The following is a 20,376-nucleotide window of genomic DNA, read 5'->3' as shown; positions in this document are numbered from 1 at the left end:
ATGTTTTGAGTACAGCCTGGCCCACACTAGCTTGTTGTTTAGTTTGCACATCTACACAATAGTGTTTGGTGAAAGTGTGCGGTGTTGACCATGTAGCTGCTTTGCAGATATTATCTAATGGGATGTTTCCTAGAAAAGCCATTGAAGCCCCTATTTTACGTGTAGAATGGGCTTTAGGGGGAACGGATAGCGTTTGTTTTGCTTTATGGTAGCAAATCTGAATGCATTTGACAATCCACATAGCTATCCCCGACTTGGAGATGGGGTTGCCCTTGTGTGGTGGAGAGAAAGAGACAAACAGTTGTTTGGTCTTAAGGATAGGTTGTGTTCTCTCGATGTAGTAGAGTAAGGCTCGTTTGACATCTAGTGTGTGAAGAGCTCTTTCTGCAACAGTTTGTGGTTGCGAGAAGAATACTGGTAGTTCTACAGATTGGTTTAGGTGAAAAGGAGAAATGACTTTGGGGAGGAATTTTGGGCTGGTACGGAAAACCCCCTCATTATGGTGCATTTGTAGAAAAGGTTCTTGAATAGTAAATGCTTGTATCTCACTGACCCTTCTGAGGGAAGTGATGGCTACAAGAAAAGCGGTTTTCCATGTTAGGAATTGAAGTTCACATTTGTTAGTGGTTCAAAAGGAGGTCCCATTAGTCTGGTGAGAACGATATTTAGGTTCCACACAGGTGAAGGTGGCACTCTGGGGGGAATTATTCTTTTAAGGCCTTCCATGAAGGCTTTAATGGCAGATACTCTAAAGAGTGAGAGATGTTGCCTGTTTTGTAGGTAAGCTGCTATGGCTGCGAGGTGTAGTCGAATGGACGTATAGGCTAGATTGCACCTTTGTAGGTGGAGTAAGTAGCCTATGATGTGTTGAATGGACACATCTAGGGGATAGATGGTGTTGTTATGACAATAGACAACAAAACATTTCCACTTGGCGGCGTAGCACGCTCTATTGGTAGGCCGCCTAGCTACTTTGATGACGTTCATACAGTCAGGGGGAAGATTTAGGTACCCGAATTCTAGGATTTCAGGAGCCAGATCACAAGGTTGAGCTGAGCTGGGTCCGGGTGTCTGATCTCTCCATGGTTCTGGGTTAAGAGGTGTGGAGAGAGGTGTAATTTTTGATGCAGTACTACCGATAGTTCCAGAAGTGTGGTGTACCACGGTTGTCTGGCCCAAGTTGGCGCTACTAATATTAGTATGAGGGAGTGCTGTTGTAGTTTGCGCACCACTAGTGGAATGAGAGGGAGAGGCGGAAAAGCATACGCAAATCTGCCTGACCAGTTCATCCATATCGCATTGCCTTTGGACAATGGGTGTGGGTATCTAGCGGCGAAGCTTGGGCATTTTGTGTTTTCGTGGGTGGCGAAGAGGTCTGTCTGTGGATGCCCCCACATTTGAAAATATGGGTGAAGAACTTTTGGGTGAAGTTCTCACTCGTGGAGTTGTTGTGTTTGTCTGCTGAGTTGATCTGCCATAGTGTTTTGTACTCCTGGGACATGTTGGGCTAGGAGAAAGATTTTCTGGGGTATGGCCCTTCTCCATATGCTCTGTGCTAATTGAGAGAGCTGTGGAGAGTGTGTGCCACCTTGTTTTTTAATACAATACATGGCTGTCATGTTGTCTATGCGGATTAGGACTGCCTTGCCTGAAATCTGTGTTTGAAAGGATTTTAGGGCTAGGAAGATTGCTAGTAAATCCAGATGGTTGATATGGAGTAGCTTTTGTTGAGGTGTCCATTTGCCTTGCATGGTGAGATGTAATAGATGAGCTCCCCAGCCGGAGAGCGATGGGTCTGTTAGCACTATCTGGGGAACCGGGTCCAGGAATGGTCGACCTTTAGAAAGGTTTGTGGTGGTCGACCACTTCAGAGAGCGATGGGTACGACCGTCTACAAACACCAGATCTGTTAACTGACCCTGGGCCTGGTTCCATTGATGCGCTAAGCACTCTTGGAGAGGACGCATCTGGTGCATGAGGTACTATGAAGATGCAAGAGGCTATCATCCCTATTAGTTGCATGAACACCTGAGCTGGAAGGGAGTGTTGTGCTATGAATTTTGCGCGTAGGGCCTGAATGCTTGCAATCCTGGCAGGATTGGGGTAGGCGAGCGCTTTTGAGGTGTCTATACTGGCACCTAGATATTGTTTTATGTGGGATGGTTGTAGATGGGACTTTTCGTGGTTTACCGTGAAACCCGGCTGGTGAAGTAGCTGGATCGTGGTGTGTGTGTGTGTTATACACACTGATTGTATGAACTGGCTTTTATCAACCAGTCGTCTAGCTATGGGAAGACATGAATGTGTTGTCTTCGCAGATGTGCTGCCACCACTGCTAGGCACTTGGTGAATACTCATGGTGTGGTTGTGACTCCAAACGGGAGCACTTTGAATTGGTAGTGTTGGCCGTCCACTACAAATCTGAGGTACTTCCTGTGAGCGTTGTGCACTGGAATGTGGAAATAAGCGTCTTTTAGGTCCAAAGTGGTGAGGAAGTCGTTTTGGGAAAGTAGCGGAAGTACCTGCTGAAGCGTCACCATATGAAAGTGGTCTGAGTGTATGCATTTGTTTAGGGGCCGAAGGTCTAGGATGGGCCGTAGAGTCTCGTCTAGGTCTATGTCTATGTCTATGTATTGGTATTTGTAAGGCGCATATATCACCCGAAGGTCTCATAGCGCCAGCAGACACTCAGAGGTAAGATGTAAGACATGCAGAATTTAGAAAAGCCATGTTTTCAGGAGTTTACGGAATTTCTGATGGCTGGGTTCCAGTCTTAAATGTAGGGGGAGAGCATTCCAGCTTTCAGGAGCAATTTTAGAGAAAGACCCGTCCCCATTTTTGACAGTTCGTACTTTTGGCACCCTTAAGAGGTGCGAGCTGGAGGATCTCAGAGTTCTCGTTGGGTGATAGTCTATAAGTTTATTTGCTAGATAGACTGGGCCATTGCCGTTCAGAGATTTATGAACCAGACAGCAAATTTTAAACTTAATACGTTTTTTTATGGGAAGCCAGTGAAGCGCCTTTAGACAAGGGGCGGAAGAGGAAGAGGTGCGGGCAGGTAGATCAAGGACCATTCTGGCTACAGTGTTTTTGGTATGAGAAAATATAGGGAGTAGACCCCCATATTTTGTTGGCTGGTAGGAACGTGTTCTATTGCCTTTTTGTCTAGGAGGGAGATTACCTCCTGCTTGAGTAGCAGCAGATGTTCTGGGGACATTGGGAGTTGCCTGGGTGGAATGTTTGGGGGGGTAGATATTAGTTCTAGGCAGTAGCCTGACCAAATTATTTGTGTTACCCATTTGTCTGAGGTGATGGTAGTCCAGACCGGAAGGAAATGTTGGAGTCTGCCCCCGACTGGAGTGTGATGGTCTGGGAGAAGTGGAGGGAAGTCATTGGGTAGGCGCGGTGGTAGAGCGGGCGGTGTTTGTTTTGCCTCTGCCTTTGTTATTGTTGCCCCTGTAGCCGCCTCTTTGGTAACCCCTTGTAAAGGTGGACTGAGTAGGGGATGTGTATGAAGTGGAAGCGGTGTCTGAGGAGTAGCCTCTGGATGTGCTCCGAAAGGAAGAGCGGCGAAAGGAGCGTCTGGGAGGGTGAGATTGTAAGGCTCCCATGGATTTTGCAGTGTCAGTGTCCTTTTTCATTTTCTCTAGGGTGTCATCCACTTTGGGGCCAAACAAATGTTCCTGGTCAAAGGGATGGTTGAGGATGGAGGCTTGTACCTCCGGTTTAAAACCGGATATCCTTAGCCAGGCATGGCGACAGAGGAGGACACTAGTATTGATAGTCATAGAGGCTGTGTCTGCTGCATCTAAGGCACAACGTATGGAGGTATTGGTAATTGTTTAGCCCTCCTGAATTAGCTCATTGGCCCTAGCTTTGTATTTATCAGGGAGATGGTGCATTATTGCTTCTAGCTTGTCATAATGGGCCCTGTCATACCTCGCTAGTAGTGCTTGTGTATTGGCGATACGCCATATATTGGCCGCTTTAGATGCAGTACGCTTGCCTGATGCGTCCAAGAGTTTAGACTCTGTCAGGTGGTGGTGTATCACCTGACGCCTGGGAGTTGGCCCTTTTCCGTGCTGTGGATACTACCAAGGAATCTAGTGGCGCTGGCCCTCTGATGTAGGAGGTGTCTGTTGGGGCGGCTTTATATTTCTTCCCAATGCGCGGGTGAATGACCCTGGCCCTGACTGGGCCCTTAAAGACCTCTATGTATCTAGGAGGAAATCCTCTTCCACTGGGTCGGTATGTAAATCTACCCCGTGGTAGTGTGCCGCCCTTTGCAGTAAATGGTTGAACCCCAAGGAGTCTTCTGGTGGAGAAGGTCTGGAAGGGTAAAGATAGTCTTGTGGGACGTTAGGGATATCAGGGATATTATAATCGTCCTATGGGTCTGGGGATCCTGTGGGAGTGGGGTCCCCTGTAGGTATATCTTGGGGCACATCCCCTATATCATCGTATGGATCCCCTTGATCATCATCATCCGGGGATGGGGTCGGGGAATGACGAGGTGGGGGTGGAGGAGGGGAAGGTGGAGAAGGGGGTGGAGGTGGGGAAGGTAGTCTGAAAGGGGAGGTAGCAGAGTCCTTCCTTTTTGGAGGTGGAGGCGGAGCAGGTTTCTCTAACTGTCTCTTTTTGATAGAGAGCATCAAATGTCCAGTTTTGGGATCCTTATATAATGTTTTTTGTAAGGGATCCAGTGCGAATAGTTCTGGAGAGGATGGTTGGTCCGTCGGCGCTGAAGGCGTCGGGCCGTTGGTTTCTTCGGCTTGTCGGTGCTGGTTCATTGTTTGGAACCATGCTTGGAAAGCTCCGATTGTTTAGTAGGCGCCGAGATGGATTTCGGCTTCGAAGTGTCGGTGGTCTTGTGGGTTTTGTCGGTACCGCAGATGGAGTCGGTGCCGAGGAGCTGGGTCTCGACCCAGAGTGTTTCGGTGTGGGGCTCGGTTTCGAGATGGAGGCCGGTTTCTTTTTCAGTGCCAAAGAGTGTTTATCGGCTCCGACGGTGGGCTGGCTCGAGCCCGAGCCGCCTGAAGGCTTAATTGGCTTCTTTACCGGTCCCAAAGGTGCGGTGTGGGAAGCAGTGTCTTTGGTTTTGCTTAGGCCTGAAGGCGAAGGTGTGACCGAAGCCTTTTTCGGTGTCGGTGATGGTGGGTGGGGTGGGGGTGGGGGGGAGGGGTAGAGGAGTACTCACGACTCTCTGTGCCAGAGTGATGTCCTCCACATCTGAATCGTCGGCTTCAGATGCGCTGACGAGTCCCTCGTCTGTGTGTTGTTCTGGAGCATCGACGCCTTCCCCGAAGATGTCGTCCGGGATCGCCGTCTAAGAGTGTGCCATGGTTCTTCTGGCTCTTCGGTCCCGAAACGTTTTCTTGGACTGGAAGGATTTACACACCGGACAGTCTCGAGCCTCGTGTTCAGGGGAGAGGCAGAGGTTGCACACCTCGTGGAGATCGGTGTGGGGGAATTTGGACCCACAGCAAGGGCACTTTTTAAATTGTGTCCTTTCCATTAGCCAGGACCGGAGCTTGGGTAGGCCCGAAGGCCGCCGTCGACGACTGGAACCGAAGGTCTTGCCGATGAGAGGCGCGTCGAGTGGTTATATCGAAACAATATCGCAAATTGGGGTGAGGATTGCGCGTCGATCGTCGAACTGGAAGCTGTTCGGAACCGGAGCGTGAAAATTACATCCGAGCCCGATGGCGGAAAAAAACAATCTGAGCTGAAGCCCATGCGCAATACGATCCAAAGGAGGAGTCACCGACCTCGTGACTTCCAAAGACTTTCCAAGAGGAAAAACAAACTGCAAACATCCGGGACCAACACCAGATGGCGATCTATGCACAAGTGTGTAATCTGCAGCTCATATGCCTTGAACATATGGTTATCGGTTTTAAGGTAAGTAATCTGTCTTAGGAGTTGAGGTTTTGGGGTTACAACAAGGGTTCCCCCAGGGTCAATGATGCACTCTTGTTACACCCTCAGCTGCACTAGGACTAGGTGCAGAGTGTGGAAGCTCAATGTTATCCAATGGAGGATAAGGGACTTCCAGTTGGTGGCTGCTGGCAAGCAGGCCACTGGGTTGTGGGAGCAAAGCTCCTGGACTTTAGCTCAGGGCAAATGAGGATCAATTTATCACCAAAGGTGCACCCTCAGTGGCACTAGGGCGGCCGGGTGCAGTTTTGAGGTCGGATGCCCTGTTTCCAAAGGAGAACCTCCGGTTTGCAAAAATCACTGCAGGCAGGGAGACGAAGAACTTCTGGGTGCGACCAGTACTTCGAGAGGTAAGTTGGGAAGTTACGGGTTGGTTAGGCGCCGTCGGTTTGGGCACACAAGGCTGTGGGGCGTCGGGGTGCAGGGGTGCCTTTTGGGGGTCGGATTTTCTTACCAGCTCCTGGTCGCGGTTAGGTGGGCCTTCTGGTTTTAGGCTGCAGGCGTTGTCTGGAGGCTTGAAGCAGGTCGGGGTCGCCAGATCTTGGTTCAGGATCCCCAGGGTGACCTCCTCGTGGTGTTTGCCCACTCAAGCTTGGGCCGTGGGTGGCGGGTGCTGAGTGAGGCGGATTAGCGGCCTCCGGCTGCTGCCAGAGGTTGCAGTTGAATAAATCCGGTGTTCACGGAAGAAGCAGTCTTTGGAAGTGAAAGCAGGCAGGTCCTCCGGGGTTTTTGAGGTTGCTGTCTGCAGGACACACCGGGATTTCGCAGGAGCAGGTTCAAGGGGGAGACAAGCCGGTAAGGATGGGGCCAAGTCAGTGGGCATCTTCCTCTTGTTAGCTACTGCACGGCTGTTCGGTCCTTCTTTTCTTCTAGTTTCTTGTCTGGATCTGATGAAGCAAGGTTCAGGGGTGCCCCTAAATACTAGATTTAGGGGCGTTACAGGTAGGCAAAAGGCAGAGACCAATGGGTTCCTTTTCCTGGGGTGTGTACACCCCCTATTATGCCACCCTCCAGAGCAAGTGAGGTGTGCCCACCTCTGCCAACTCCACCCCTCAGGTGGGGGAGGCGAGGTGAAGCACAACTCTCAGTTCACGACATCTTGAAGATGGGGGGACTCAACCAACCAGGGACAGGCACATGCCCCCCCCCCCTATTTCCCCGCCGGTTCTCCCGCCTAAAGTGGGGGTTAGAACCAGTGGGGACCAGTTGCTGAAAGCAGCAACTGGCCTGGGGAAGCTCACAAAGGTGGCATGCCTTTGAAGCTTCCCCTTCGTGAACCCTGCCCATCCTGGGGGAGGAGGCTTGGCACCTCATCCCAGGATGGATGTGCATTGTTTCAGGCCCCAGAGAGCAGCAGGCTCTCGACCCAGGGGTCCAGAGACATGTTTGGTGGTGGCAGCTGGAAGCAGCTACTCAGCCTGGACACTAGTGGTCGGTTCGTTTTCAGGGGGCATCTCGAAAATGCCCTCTGTGTGCATTTTTCATTAAATCCCACACTGGCATCAGTGTGGGTTTAATGTGCTGAGAAGTTTGAAACCAAACTTCTCAGTTTTCAGAGTAGCCATTATGGTGCTGTGGAGTTTATAATGACAAACTCCCAGCACCATATACTCTTAATGGCAGCACTGCACTCACAATGTCTAAGAATGGACTTAAGACACTGTAGGGGTACAGGACTCATGCACCGGTACCCTCGCCACTGGTATAGTGCACCCATCTAAAGGGGCGACTGATCTATTTTTTTTTATTTATTTGAGTTTTATGTAGCGCTGGCTAGACCCAGAGGTATCAGAGCACTTTACATAAGGGAACAGCGTGTTACAAGTTGCAAAAGTTTCACAATAGTTACAAAATGAATAAACATACATGGGATCGGATATGGCTCCCTAGGGGGGAACCCAAGAACCTACTTCGCTGATTGGGGGGGGGGGATGGTTGGTCCAGGGCGGGCCCCCCGGTGCGCCTCTAACCGGGCGCCCCTTCACGATCTAAGCCAGGGCAGTGGTTTGTAGACATGGCACACAGGGATGTGTGCCATGTCCACTCTTCACTTTGTTCTGCAGCAAGACAGGCAGCCTGCAAAGGCAGTGTGTGTGTGGCAAGGTACAGGACCTATAAGGGTCGCACAATAAGTGCTGCAGCCATTGGAGGCCTTCTCTGGTCACAGTGCCCTGGGTACCTGTAGTACCATTTACCAGGGGCTGACCTGTGGCCAGAGATGCCAAATGGGTTTAGGCTTCAATGCAGTTTTAGGGAAAGAACATAGGCGCTGGGTACCCGATTAGCAGGAGCCCAGGTCACACTCAGTCAAAGTACATCAGCAATTCAGCAAAAAGTGGGGGCAACCATGGAGAAAGAGGGCAATTTCTCACAGCGAGGTGATGAGCTTTCAGGCTCACATCAACCACAGTGGTAGAAGCTGAAAAATACTCAGAGTACCCTGCTCAATCTCCAAGTATGAGGTGGAAGCAATCCTTGGAGATTAGGCTTCTGGATCCACTGCTCCTCGAAGTTGTAAGGATAAAGGTTTGAAGCACATGCCATCTCAAGGAAATGAGAAGGATAACCAGACAAGTGGCTGCTGCATATTGTTCAAGATGTTCATGTCCTGCTTTTCATAATCCTCCCACTAGCTGTTTCACTTAAGCAAGTGCCCAAATTTCAACAGGAGCTTCCGTAAGCCAATACAGAGCCAATATCTTCTTCTCAGAAAGGAACTGGGGTTTATTCCAGGAATCTTTGCATTGAAAAGACAGGTCTGAGGGCAGATTTCAGGCAGATGCCTGGACCTAAAGACTGTAAACAACTACATTAGAAAAGAGAATGTTTGTATGTTGGATTTGCCTCCGATATTCTGTCAAATAGAACAAGGAGATTTTACATGTGTGAAACACAGAAAAGATGCTTATTTTCACATTCTCATTAACGATTAAACACTGTTGTGGGGATAGTCCCATTTTCAGCACAATATACTTCCATCCGGCCTCAAGTCAGAGTCCCACAACTGTTCTAAACACAGTGAGCGCGGTGTACTTGAGAAAATAAATGATATTCATTTATCTGTACTTTGATGACTGCCTGTTCACGCATAGTACACCACAAGAAGACTTTCTGGACATTTAAGTAACAATGTAGTTGCAAAGTTACAAGAGAATCCAGGTCGAATTCCTTAAACCATCTCCAAAGCCAGTAAAAATTATGAACTACCTCTGGGCAACACTAAATGCATATTAAGTGTTTTATTATGACAGAATGTCTTCAAACTGTCAGAAATATAATCAGCCCCAGAAAAAACCTCACCCAACCCCACTTGAGATAACATCCCTCTTTGGCTTGATGGCATAATGCATTTTCATTGTTCCAAATGTCAACTTGAACATGAGACCCCCATCAGCAATGTATGGAGGAATGGCACCAAATGCTTGAGAAAACTTCTATGGTCTCAAGCATCAAGAGTTGCCTTTGTAATACCCTCAGAACGATCCCATGGAAGCCAGGTACTCATTGGTCTACAAGGGCCTCAGTAGTGGTAACTGTACATGGACCTTCTGCACTGTCAGAGACCACACGATCCTTCAGCATTTGTAGAGCATAGCATTGTCACCCTTGGGGGTATCTGGGCACTGGGGTGCGAGTCCTCCGTTGAAAAGCCAGGTCTTGATGAAACGGTGGGTAGAGGGAAGAAACAAGCAGACAAATGAGCAGAAATTACAAAAAGATGAAAGAAAAGCTAGCAGAGAAGCCAAAACTGAGCAAGAAATGAGCAGGAGGCGGCACCAACAGAGGACAGCAGGTCGACAGGCAGCAGAGGGTAGCAGACAATGGGGAAGCTGGACAGGAGAACTGTTGCAGGGGGAGCTGGCACAAGGAGCTGACAAGACTTTGTCATGGAAACGAGAGGTTTTGTCCACTGTTTAAACCAGATTTCCCATCCCAATGAACACAGCGGAAAGGCTACTGAATAACTGCAGTACAGCTATCAAAATATACCACAATAATGGCCTTTTTGAAGTTTGTCAAAAAGCCCATTCCCCAGGTTTACTCATGTCTTCAAGTGGAAAGGTTAATATATATGGTGCCAGCAGAATTGTAACCTGATTACTTGCTAGATGAAGCAGCAATGTCATATCTACTAATCCTGGCTTTACAGGGCATGCAGTTTTCAACCATCAAGGCATATAGAGGAGCTCCATCACAGACACTTTTTAATATTTGTGTAATAAAGGATGTTCTAGAATTTTTAACAAAAGGTTGGCTCCCATTAGACCAACCAACACCTCATTGGGAACTTAAGGGCAAATGAAAAAAATATTTTGCAATCGTAAATGGCTCAATTAGCAAAATCAGACCGTTTGCTACCACAAAAACGGCCTTTACTAATGCATCAAACCCAAATTAAAATTCAGTAACAGGTTAACGAATCACAACTTGGGTTTGAGACCAAATACTAAATAGGAATTTGGAAGGGGCACCTTTAGGGCATGCCTTCCAAATATTGAATCGCAGGATATATAATAATGTTTTGCGACCAAATTCTAGTTTGAAAAACAGTAAGATTTGAACCCATACACAGCCAACGATGGAGCATTCAGCCTGGAATACACCTTTTTGCAGCAATTACATTGGAATGTAGGGTTAATAAACTCCAAGCCAAAACAATGATCCTTGCTAATAAGGTAGTATTGAGGACTCCCACTTCTGTCCTGAAAGTTGTTTCAGATTTTCATGTCAACCCAAATATTTAATTAGATATATTTTTCTTGAAAAAAATTGTGTATGCTACAGAACTACTCTCTCATACGCTACAACTCAGAAGAGTCCTTAGAATTTGTCTTGGCAAAACAAAAGACATTAGAAAGTCTAGTAAACGTTTATAAATCACAGGTCCACTATAACTAGCATGTATATATCCAAAAATCCCAAACGTCATCTCAAAGTGAACTGAAGACTGACTATGGAGCAGATTTATTTATTTAAGAGTTCTCAGCTTTTACATTTTTTTTTTCCACCAGGCACTAGCTTGGATGCTGCAATTTAAGAGGTTTAACTACCTGCTCTATTCAAGTGCTTGAGACCATCAAAGAAGATCTCATGACACAGACGGAAAAGTGACTTGTAATCCAAGTTCATAATCATACAAATCTGCAATTAATCCAAACACACCCTCCTTGGCATCTCTAGAACAGTAACATACATGAAGTGGAATCTCCAAGTCCTTGTCAAAAAGAACTTAAAAACTTGTTAGCATAAGGCTTCTTGAAAGTGCAGAGTCAAATTTCAGGTTCCCCATTGCTGATACCAATATGGCGGCATTGCCCTAAGTTTATTAAGGTTTGTTAATGTTTTCTGTTACATTAATCAACACATTTAGTGTTTCTGCTGCAACGCTGCATTTTGATTCTCTTTGGTTATTTATAAGTAAAACAATCATAATATGGTCCATTTAAACTTTCATGGGCTGCATCTTCATTTAACATTTTTTTTTAATCAAAATAAATATAACATTTAAAAGTGCTCTAGTATGGTGTCCAAGGGCAAATAATTCAATGACTATTAATAAAACACACACAGAACTAGCATTATAAGTAGCTCCAATTTTCATATTCCTCCTACATCAGAGGGTAAAGAGATTGAGTAGTCTTTCCTAACGCTTTCCTCTAATCTCGCCTTGATGATATCAGGAGTCATGGGACTATCACACTCTTGTAACTTTGTATTCTATGAAAGCAGGGTGTATTGTGGGCTTCAGGGAGGAGTCACAGGTTGTTTCCAGACTAAAGACTTCTCTCAAACAAAACTTGCAAAAGTCTTCATTCAACACTACATGGCAGGGATATGCAGAGCATGTGATCTACAACAGCACATGCTACAAAATGAGGACATCATGTCCACTATCACCACCACTGACAAGCATTGGACAGCTTTACACTGTACTAACAGCACCAGGCCCCGCTGCACTTTAAGTGCTAAAACGGATCCCCTTTTGCCCAGAGCTAAACCGCAGGAGCTTTGCTCCCACAACCTTGTGGCCTGCTCGAGAGCAGTCACCAACTGGAGGCCCACTGGATAACACTGGGCCTCAGCACTCTGCACTCTGCACCCAGCCGCCCTCGTGCTGCTGAAGGTGCTTTGAGAGTGCATCCTCGACCCTGGGGGAACCCTGGTTCTAACCCCAGAACACCAACTTTCACAAACTCGTACTTCCCTTTAAACCATTAACTTCAATTTTCTCCATAGGAATATAATGATTGTTTTTCCTAAAAATTGTTTTGTACGGAACTTTGAAAAACTGAAAATAACTAAAAACTGCTTACTTACCTTTTCTCTAGGAAACGCACCAGTGTGATATCTAGTGTGTGATATCTAGGTATATCACACTGATTAGAAAAAGTAATCCAGAAAGTAATCTGTAAAGTAATCCAAAGTAATCTAACAGTAATTTCATTGTATTTAACAAATTTACAAACCTGTAACAAAGTCATTTTAATTCAGCTTGCTTGTATTGTTCAACCTGCCTTGAAAGTGATCACATACACTTACCTATGCCAGGCTTGCTTGGTTCTAGGAAATAAATATAACTACCACGGGGGAACCTCGGGATTCCGCACTGTTGGTCACTAGGTAGGATGGCGGGCAGTCCTGTGACTAAAGTTTGACTATAACCGACGCCCCCCCCGCGGTATCCATGGGCTCAGACTAACTTTAGTTCTTTATAACTGCGCCTTTCACAGAAGGCTGAAAGGAATACCGTAAGTAGGCGGTAGTGTATGTGTGTTTGACTCAGACAGGTGCACCTTAGCATGTGCATACCCCTCGTGTTACTCTCGTGGTCCTGAAGAAAGCCTCACACTGACCTTGGAAGGCTGAAACATGTAGACCTTGAATTTTTTCACTTATTTCACTTCTTGGATGCAATAGGTCAATGTAACCTACATAGACGTCCACCTCTGCTTTTAACCTGGTCTTATAGCTCCATTATATAAATCTTAGGGAACAATAAAGACAATTTTATTCACTTTCCCTCTTCACGCACTTGCACTGTTTTCACCAAATACTAAGCCGCTCCGCTGTAATCAGGCGTTGAAGCACACAGAGTGGCATTCCGGTACTCGGGTGGGAACCCGATGATGAAGCATGTCACCAACTAGGTTGGTGAGTGAGGGTTCTTTTTTGAGAAAAAAGAAATAATTTTTCCCTTTGGATTTTCTTTTTCACCGTTCGCATTCCTTGCTGAATTTGCTGGGGATAACTCCCTCTTGTGATTATTTGCAGTACTTTCAGGGGACTTGGGAGCATTCCCCTAAAAATACCCTTTCTCTCTTTTTTGTTGATTAATTAAATGGAAAGTAAAATGCCACATGTGGACTGCAGCACCTATTGTGCAACCCACTAAAATGGCATTAAAAAAGGTCTTCAGACCTACCCTGAGAAGCCTGAAAGCTGCAGCTTGAACTCTGCTGCCCACACCGGTCCAAAATAACCCTTTAGACAGGTAGGAAAACAGATTTTAAGTATTAAGTAAGTCACCACTATGTGCACCCTGGTGACCATAAGGTAGCGTACAAATTAGTTAAGAGTGCAACATATATGACATTAGAAATGGCATTTTCCACCAGTGATTAGGCCCAACAGGAATATGTCACTCAACAGACTGTAGCTGGCCTGGAAATTCTCTACCCAGTCAGGTAAAAGTTCATCAGGGTAAATCTACCCACTTTTTCACCATTGCCAGTTTGCCCTTCTGCAACCAATTCCCAGGCGTCTTATCAACCCACAGGCTGGTGAACTATACAAAGCTTGACACACACACACGTTTCCATAGAAACTCATCCTGGACCTGCGGAAGAACAGAAAAGGCTTGGACCTAATGTCTGACCTGTTAGGAGCTCTGCAGCACTTTACCTGCTTCCCTTTGTACCCAAGACAACAATGTGAAATCCAAGGGTCAGTTGGGTGGCTTCCTGTGCGACTACTGGGACACAAAATGCCTCAAGAAGAGTATTTTCCCTACAATTCAAAGCTGATCAATGGAAACTGAAACTAGGACTGGACTTTGCTGGTGTTCTGTGTCTGGTACCCTGCGAATCTCTACAGGCCCCTTCTAAGATTATTGGTGGCTTAGAAGTGTACTCGTGTGGTCGCTTGGGCACAAGGAAAAAGCTAGAAAACCCTTTAAAACTTTTGCTCCAGAGCCAAGGTAACCTACCACGAAAAGTACCTGCCCAGCAGTTCCATGGAATCGGTTTGAATGTCAGATTTAAACCCTCAAAGGATCTAGCATCCCTTAAAAACGGCCAAGTCCCTCTCGGTTTTTGGACTTGGACCGCGAGAAAGCAACCTTTTCTCTAAAATAAAAAAAAAAGGGTCTCTTTCTGGACTAGGACTTTAAAACATTTTTACAATTGTTGAAGACTACTAGGGCTCCATCGCGATCAGCCTCAAATCATGCCTAAGTTCTGGTTAACCGCTTCTCTAGACTATCATTGGCGTTTAGTGTTTTTTTCCGCTATCTTCACTTATCTCTTTAATAAGTTATCCATCTTAATCCCCTTATTGGATTTTGGCGATTTTGATCTAATTATAGTCATTACATTTGCCACTTTATTTTAAATTTATGCTGTGGAATTTGTATTTTCTGAATTTTTATTTACTTCACACATTGCTTTGACGTCAGGCATTGAACACAGGTTTCTTTAATTTGTGTGATATCTAATAGGTGGTGGTCTTGTAGCTTGAGGTGAAAATTTGTCCACCCCAAATAATAACATACATTCCTAAACACAGTGGCTGTTAGGGTAGGCTACAGGCAGCCCCATTACTATTGGCCAACAACCTCTGATATTGCTTTTCCCACTTTGTCTTACAACTCCTAGATAAATGTTTACTAATAAACAGGAGTGAAGATACTTACGATATTATGGTGGCAAATGGTAACATGTAAGCAGGCTTTTACTCTCAAGTGGAACAATCAAAACCTTCAAAGCGAAGAAGACTAGGCTAGTGAACAATTCAGCAGCTTTCCTTAAATTCCCATATTAAACAAAGATCAGAAATACATTTTCAGTTCTGTAAAAGGTGAGGTCAATGGTGAAAGGCCTTAATACTGGACTTAATCAATAGTCCTAGCAGTAGTCTGTGTTCTTCAAAGACTATATTCAGACAAAAATATTAAAAATATCACAATGTATTTATGAATGGATTTCATTATTAGACATTTTCTAAACCAGCATTCAGTTGCATACCAACCTGATGATTCCTTGGATCATGTTTTTGGCTACATTCAATCCTTTGAGGTAATCTGTGACAAGTATTTGTAAATCATTCTCATCCTCCAATTCATCTACAAATAATTCTGTAAATCTAAAAAAGAATTCACAACGGTTAAACAAAATGGGAACTATGCAACATCCAAATGTGTGTCTCAGACGTGATACAGTACTATTTAAGAAGTATCTAAAATACTAATGCTGTAAAATAGTTGCAAAAGAAAAGAAAAACAGTAATTAAATGTTACAAAATCTATCAGAGAGGATTGTGAGTGGGATACTAACAGCATAACAACATTAGTCATGAAACATCACAGTCAATAAAGAAGCTGGAAGGTGGATGTCACTTGTGGAAGGTAGTGGACATATGCCTCTGTTAGACTAGTTGATGTTTCAGGGATATTCTGGAGCTATTAAGAAAGTAAGAAGATCCCATATCAAGTAGAAGAGTGCTGCAGTACTGTAGTACTAAAAGGGTGTACAATTTGAAACAAGGAAATGGACAGATCAGAGAAGGGAGCTGACAGGTCTCACTTGTATAGAGGGATGAGTTGTTAAAGCAAGGAAACTAGGGATAAAGCTGTGTACCGGTGTAAGCATTAGAACCAATAAGGAAAATATTAATTACCCTGTAAGCATCTGTTTGCAGCATATTGGGCTATAGATTCTCATGCCTTGCATACTCTACCATCCAAGTGTCGGGCTCAGATTACAACTTACTTTTCTTTGAAGAAAGTTTCAAATTACTGGATGTACTATGACTCTTCCCTTAGTCCACAATGCACATGGACACCAACTTCATCCTAAACAGTTTGTTGGTCAGGATGTAAGAGGTTAAAGAGCAGTGTAGAGAAAGCTTGCTGTGATGTGCAGTGCAGGTTGTTTAATGAATTGTGAGGAAAGTGAATGTGCAATCATTGCCAGCTTCCAGGGAGGAAGTGAAAGTGTGTAAATCTACAGCATTACACACTATAAACTGATGTTTACAGAGTAAGAACAATTGTTACTTACCTGTAAACAGGTGGTTCTCCAGTATTGGTGTCTTTCATAGATTCACATGCTTGAATATTCCCCGTCGTCGGAGTGGGAGTCCCACGGTAAATAATATAGTAATATATACAGCCATAATATATATATATATACATAAGTAATCATATAAAACAGAGATATAAGTAAGTAATAACATCAAGAATGTCCCTATATGAAATTTCCATAGAGATACATGGAAAGAGAAAAAAAGACATTCGTAGTCTATCTCTGTCATTATGTTAGTCCGAACTCCGGCCAATCAGGCGCCAGCTCCTCTCTAGAACCTTCTCCTCAGAGCTCCTCACCTCAGATTTTCGTAGCACCATAGTGACTCAGAGTGTATGAGGAGAAGAGAGCCTCTGAAGGGAGGAGGGAGGGTCGCATGTGAATCTATGAAAGACACCAATACTGGAGAACCACCTGTTTACAGGTAAGTAACAATTGTTCTTCTCCAGTATTGGGGTGTCTTTCATAGATTCACATGCTTGAATATAGAATAGCTAGCAGTAACAATATCATTGTTTCCATGATCACACAGCTTCGAAATTGTAATGACAATCAATCTTCTTATGCATATGACAGTACTGAATAACTGTAACAGTATAAATGCATCATTATGTCAATTATAAATGGAAACAATATGGAGGAGGGAAGGAAGAGGCTCATCTTATTTAAAAAGATTGCGAAGCACTGCCTGCCCAACTGCAGCATCCTCCTCGTTTAAAGTTGTCAAGCAATAGTGTCTTGTAAACGTGTGTCTGCTCGACCACGTAGCTGCTCTGCAGCTCTGATGCAAAAGCACTCCAGCAAATAAAGCAGTTGAGGAAGACATTGCTCTGGTGGAGTGAGCCCTCACTGGTGACTGCAATGGCTTGTTTGCCTTTTGATGGCAGAAGACGATGGCAGCTGAAACTTAACGTGCAATAGTTGGTTTCGTCACTGGACGACCTTTGTGAAAGCGTCCATAAACTATGAATAGTTGATCAATCCTTCGTAAAGCAGCCGTTCTGCTGATGTAGAATGTTAAACCTAGTTTCACATCCAGGGAATGTAATCTCTGCTCCGTAGGAGTTTGCGGATAGCAAAGAAAGTTCTTAAAATCACTGGTTCGTTAATATGACAGTCTGAAGGCACCTTCAGCAAGAAATTTGGATCTGTACGCACTACTACAGAATCTGGTTTGAACTGTAGGAAAAAGGTGGATTTATTGTAAATGCATGAATGTCACGGACGCGACGTGAAGACGTTAGCGCCCGAAGAAAAGCCACCTTCCATGTTAGATACTACAACTCGACCTTGTGAATCGGTTCGTACGGTGGTCTCATTAGTTGAGCCAATACGATGTTCAGATGCCACAATGGAGGAGATTTACAAAATAACCCCTAGACGAATTGATGGATAATCCTTGAAGAAACAAAAGGGAAGTTGAACCATCCTGACGGAAACGGAAAATTGCCGCCAGAAAAAACCCCTAAAGGTTGCATGAGAGAAACCCGGAGTTAGCTAAATGCAAGAAGAACGGTAAAAATTGTTCTGGTGTGGAGTGAAAACGGGTGCACCCCATTAGATGCACACCAGTGGGGAACACTTTTCCACTTTAATTTGTACGTTTTCACCGTAGAAGGAGCCCTCGCCTGAGCTAAAATGTCTCTACAGTCCTGTGGAGTATCCAAATGGGCAAATTCACAGTGCTCAGGTTCCAAGCTGATAAGCTCAGTGAGGAGGGATTCGGATGACCAATTTTCCCCTTGTCCATCGTGAGTAGATCTGCACGAGGCTGTAGAATGATTGGTTCGGATTGAGACAATAGGAGTAGTTCTGAGAACCATGCCTGCCGAGGCCAACGGGGGGCTATAGAAGTAGATGGCAAGGTTGCCTCCGCATCTACCACAGAAACTCGAGGTACGAGTGGGATTGGGGAAAGAAAAAACGTAGTCAAACAGATCGTACCAGTCCATCAAAAGGCATTGCCCAGAGATCTTTTGTGGGGAAGCCAGCTTGCGTAATCACGGCATTTCCGGTTCTCTAGTGTGGCAAAGAGATCCAGCTGTGGGCGACCCCATCGTTGAAATATCCTCTCTAGAGTTGGTTGATGCAACTCCCATTCATGGGTCGATGAGGAGGAACCGCTCAGGGAATCCGCCAGGATATTGGATACCCCCGGTCGATTAACTGCTGCATATCGTGATGCGATGGTTGATAGACCAATCCCAAATCGACTGAGCTAGTCGAGACAGTTTCGGAGATTTTATCCTGCCCTGCTTGTTTATATAGTGCATGCAGGTTGTATAGTCTGTCTGTATCAGGACTGATTCTCCTTGGATTAAAGGATGAAAAGCTTTGAGAGCCAGCAATATATAGCCATGAGATCCAACCTGTAGAAGTGCCAGGTTTTTTTTTTTTTTTTTTTTTTTTTTTTGACATATTGACCATTTTCCTTTTATTGATAAAACCTCCAAATGAGCACCCCATCCTTCCAGAGAGGCGTCTGTTATTGTCATGTCTGGTACCATTGTCAGAAGAGAAATGCCTTCCGTTAGATTTAACAGTTGCGTCCACCACCTTTGCGCCAACTTCATCCGATCTGTGACGTTTACAACATCGTTCAAAGAACCTGTAACCTGGCGTTCTTGGACATCCAGTACTCCTTGGATGGGGCGTGTCTGTAATCTGTAATGAGGGATCAATGCAATGCATGATGACGCCATTTTCAGAAAGGACTTCAATATTCTTACAGAAACGGGTCTTTTTGATCTGATAAGGGTTACCAGTCGGAGAATTTTTTGAAGACGGTCTTGGGAGAGAAGTGCCCTTGCTGACACTGTGTCTAAAGTTGCTCCCAGAAAATCCGTGCGATGAGAAGGCAGTAGATGGGACTTTGTGGTATTTATGGAGAGCCCTAAGGCGCGAAACCACCTCCTGTCAAAGATGTGTGTGTTGTAGAAGTTGAACTTTCGATTGTGATTTTAGGAGATAGTCGTCCAGAAATGGAAAGATCTGAACACCCTGGAACGTAGGACGCTACCACAGGGGCTAGCACCCTTGTAAACCCTCGAGGGGCCGAGCGCAGTCCGAATGGTAAACTTTGAACTGGAAAATCCCCTCGACCCACTCGAAAACGAAGAAATTTCCGATGTTGTCGTAGTATGGAGATATGTAAATATGCATCTTGGAGGTTGATTGTTTCCATGAAATCTCCTTGTGAAAATAATCGCAAGATCTCTACATGCGTTCGCCTACGAAAAGAATGTTTCTTTAGATACCTGCTGAGAGCCCTCAGATCTAGAATGGGCTTCCATTCCCCCTTCCTTTTGGTGATAAGGAAGAATCGGGAATAAATCCTTTCCCTCTTTTGAAATCTTGGTACTACTCCTATGGCTCCCTTGTGTTATAGAAATTGAACTTGTTGTAACAGTTCTTTGATATGAGCCGGTGGCAGTCCGGTAGGTGGTGTGGGTGGAGGGAATTCGATGAACTCCAAAGTGTGACCTCTTGCTATAATTTCCAAAACCCAACGGTTCCTTGTATGGAGGACCATTGAAAATAGTACCGATAGATTCGATCTCCAATTTTCTGGGACTGATGGAAGTCATGTCTCTTAGGAGTGTAACCCTTGTAAGAGGATTTTCCTCTGTAAGTCTTGGAAGACTGCTGTCGAGAAGTTTGCTGTTGGTTAGAGGAATATCGGTTTGAACCCTGGTTATAAGGTCGATATTGATTGATTCCTCTTCGAAAATAGAGGTGCCGCGTCCGCGTGCACCCCGAAAGGGTTGTTATCAAAATTGCAATGTGCCCAGAGAGCGAGCAGTATCTGTATCTTTCTTTATCGATTGGAGAGCTTCATCCACCTGATCTCCGAATAAAACCTCTTCTTCGTCATATGCCATGGTCTTTGACGGTTCCGGCAGTTGCTCAACTAGTGTTGACATATCCGCCCATACTTGACGGTCCTAACGACCCAGGATGGCCAAAGCATTAGCCGCTCTCACCATGGTGGAAGCCATCGAAGAGAATTTTCACCCTATGGCATCCAAACGACGTCCACCACGATCAGGTGGTGCAGTGATCGTAGATGCAGGGTTTCTAGCCCGGCGTTGCTCTGCCTGTGTGACTACAGAATCTGGCTTCGCTTGACCAGTGAGGC

The 20,376-nt window shown here is 45.3% G+C and overlaps 1 protein-coding gene across 1 annotated transcript in view; it reads right to left on the bottom strand.

The window, feature by feature from the left end:
* Window positions 1-20,376, bottom strand: part of MDN1 (midasin AAA ATPase 1) — a 2,002,810-nt gene that overhangs the window by 1,638,802 nt on the left and 343,632 nt on the right. The window contains exon 20 of the mRNA XM_085611158.1: window positions 15,184-15,297. Within this exon, the coding sequence (XP_085467284.1) occupies window positions 15,184-15,297 (114 nt within the window). The remainder of the gene's footprint in view (window positions 1-15,183; window positions 15,298-20,376) is intronic.

This window comes from Triturus cristatus, chromosome 6 (genome assembly GCF_964204655.1).
Source record: "Triturus cristatus chromosome 6, aTriCri1.1, whole genome shotgun sequence".
Lineage (NCBI taxonomy): Eukaryota > Metazoa > Chordata > Amphibia > Caudata > Salamandridae > Triturus > Triturus cristatus.
The sequence above is the reverse complement of the archived record's forward strand: the minus strand, read 5'-3'. Positions and strand labels throughout refer to the sequence as shown.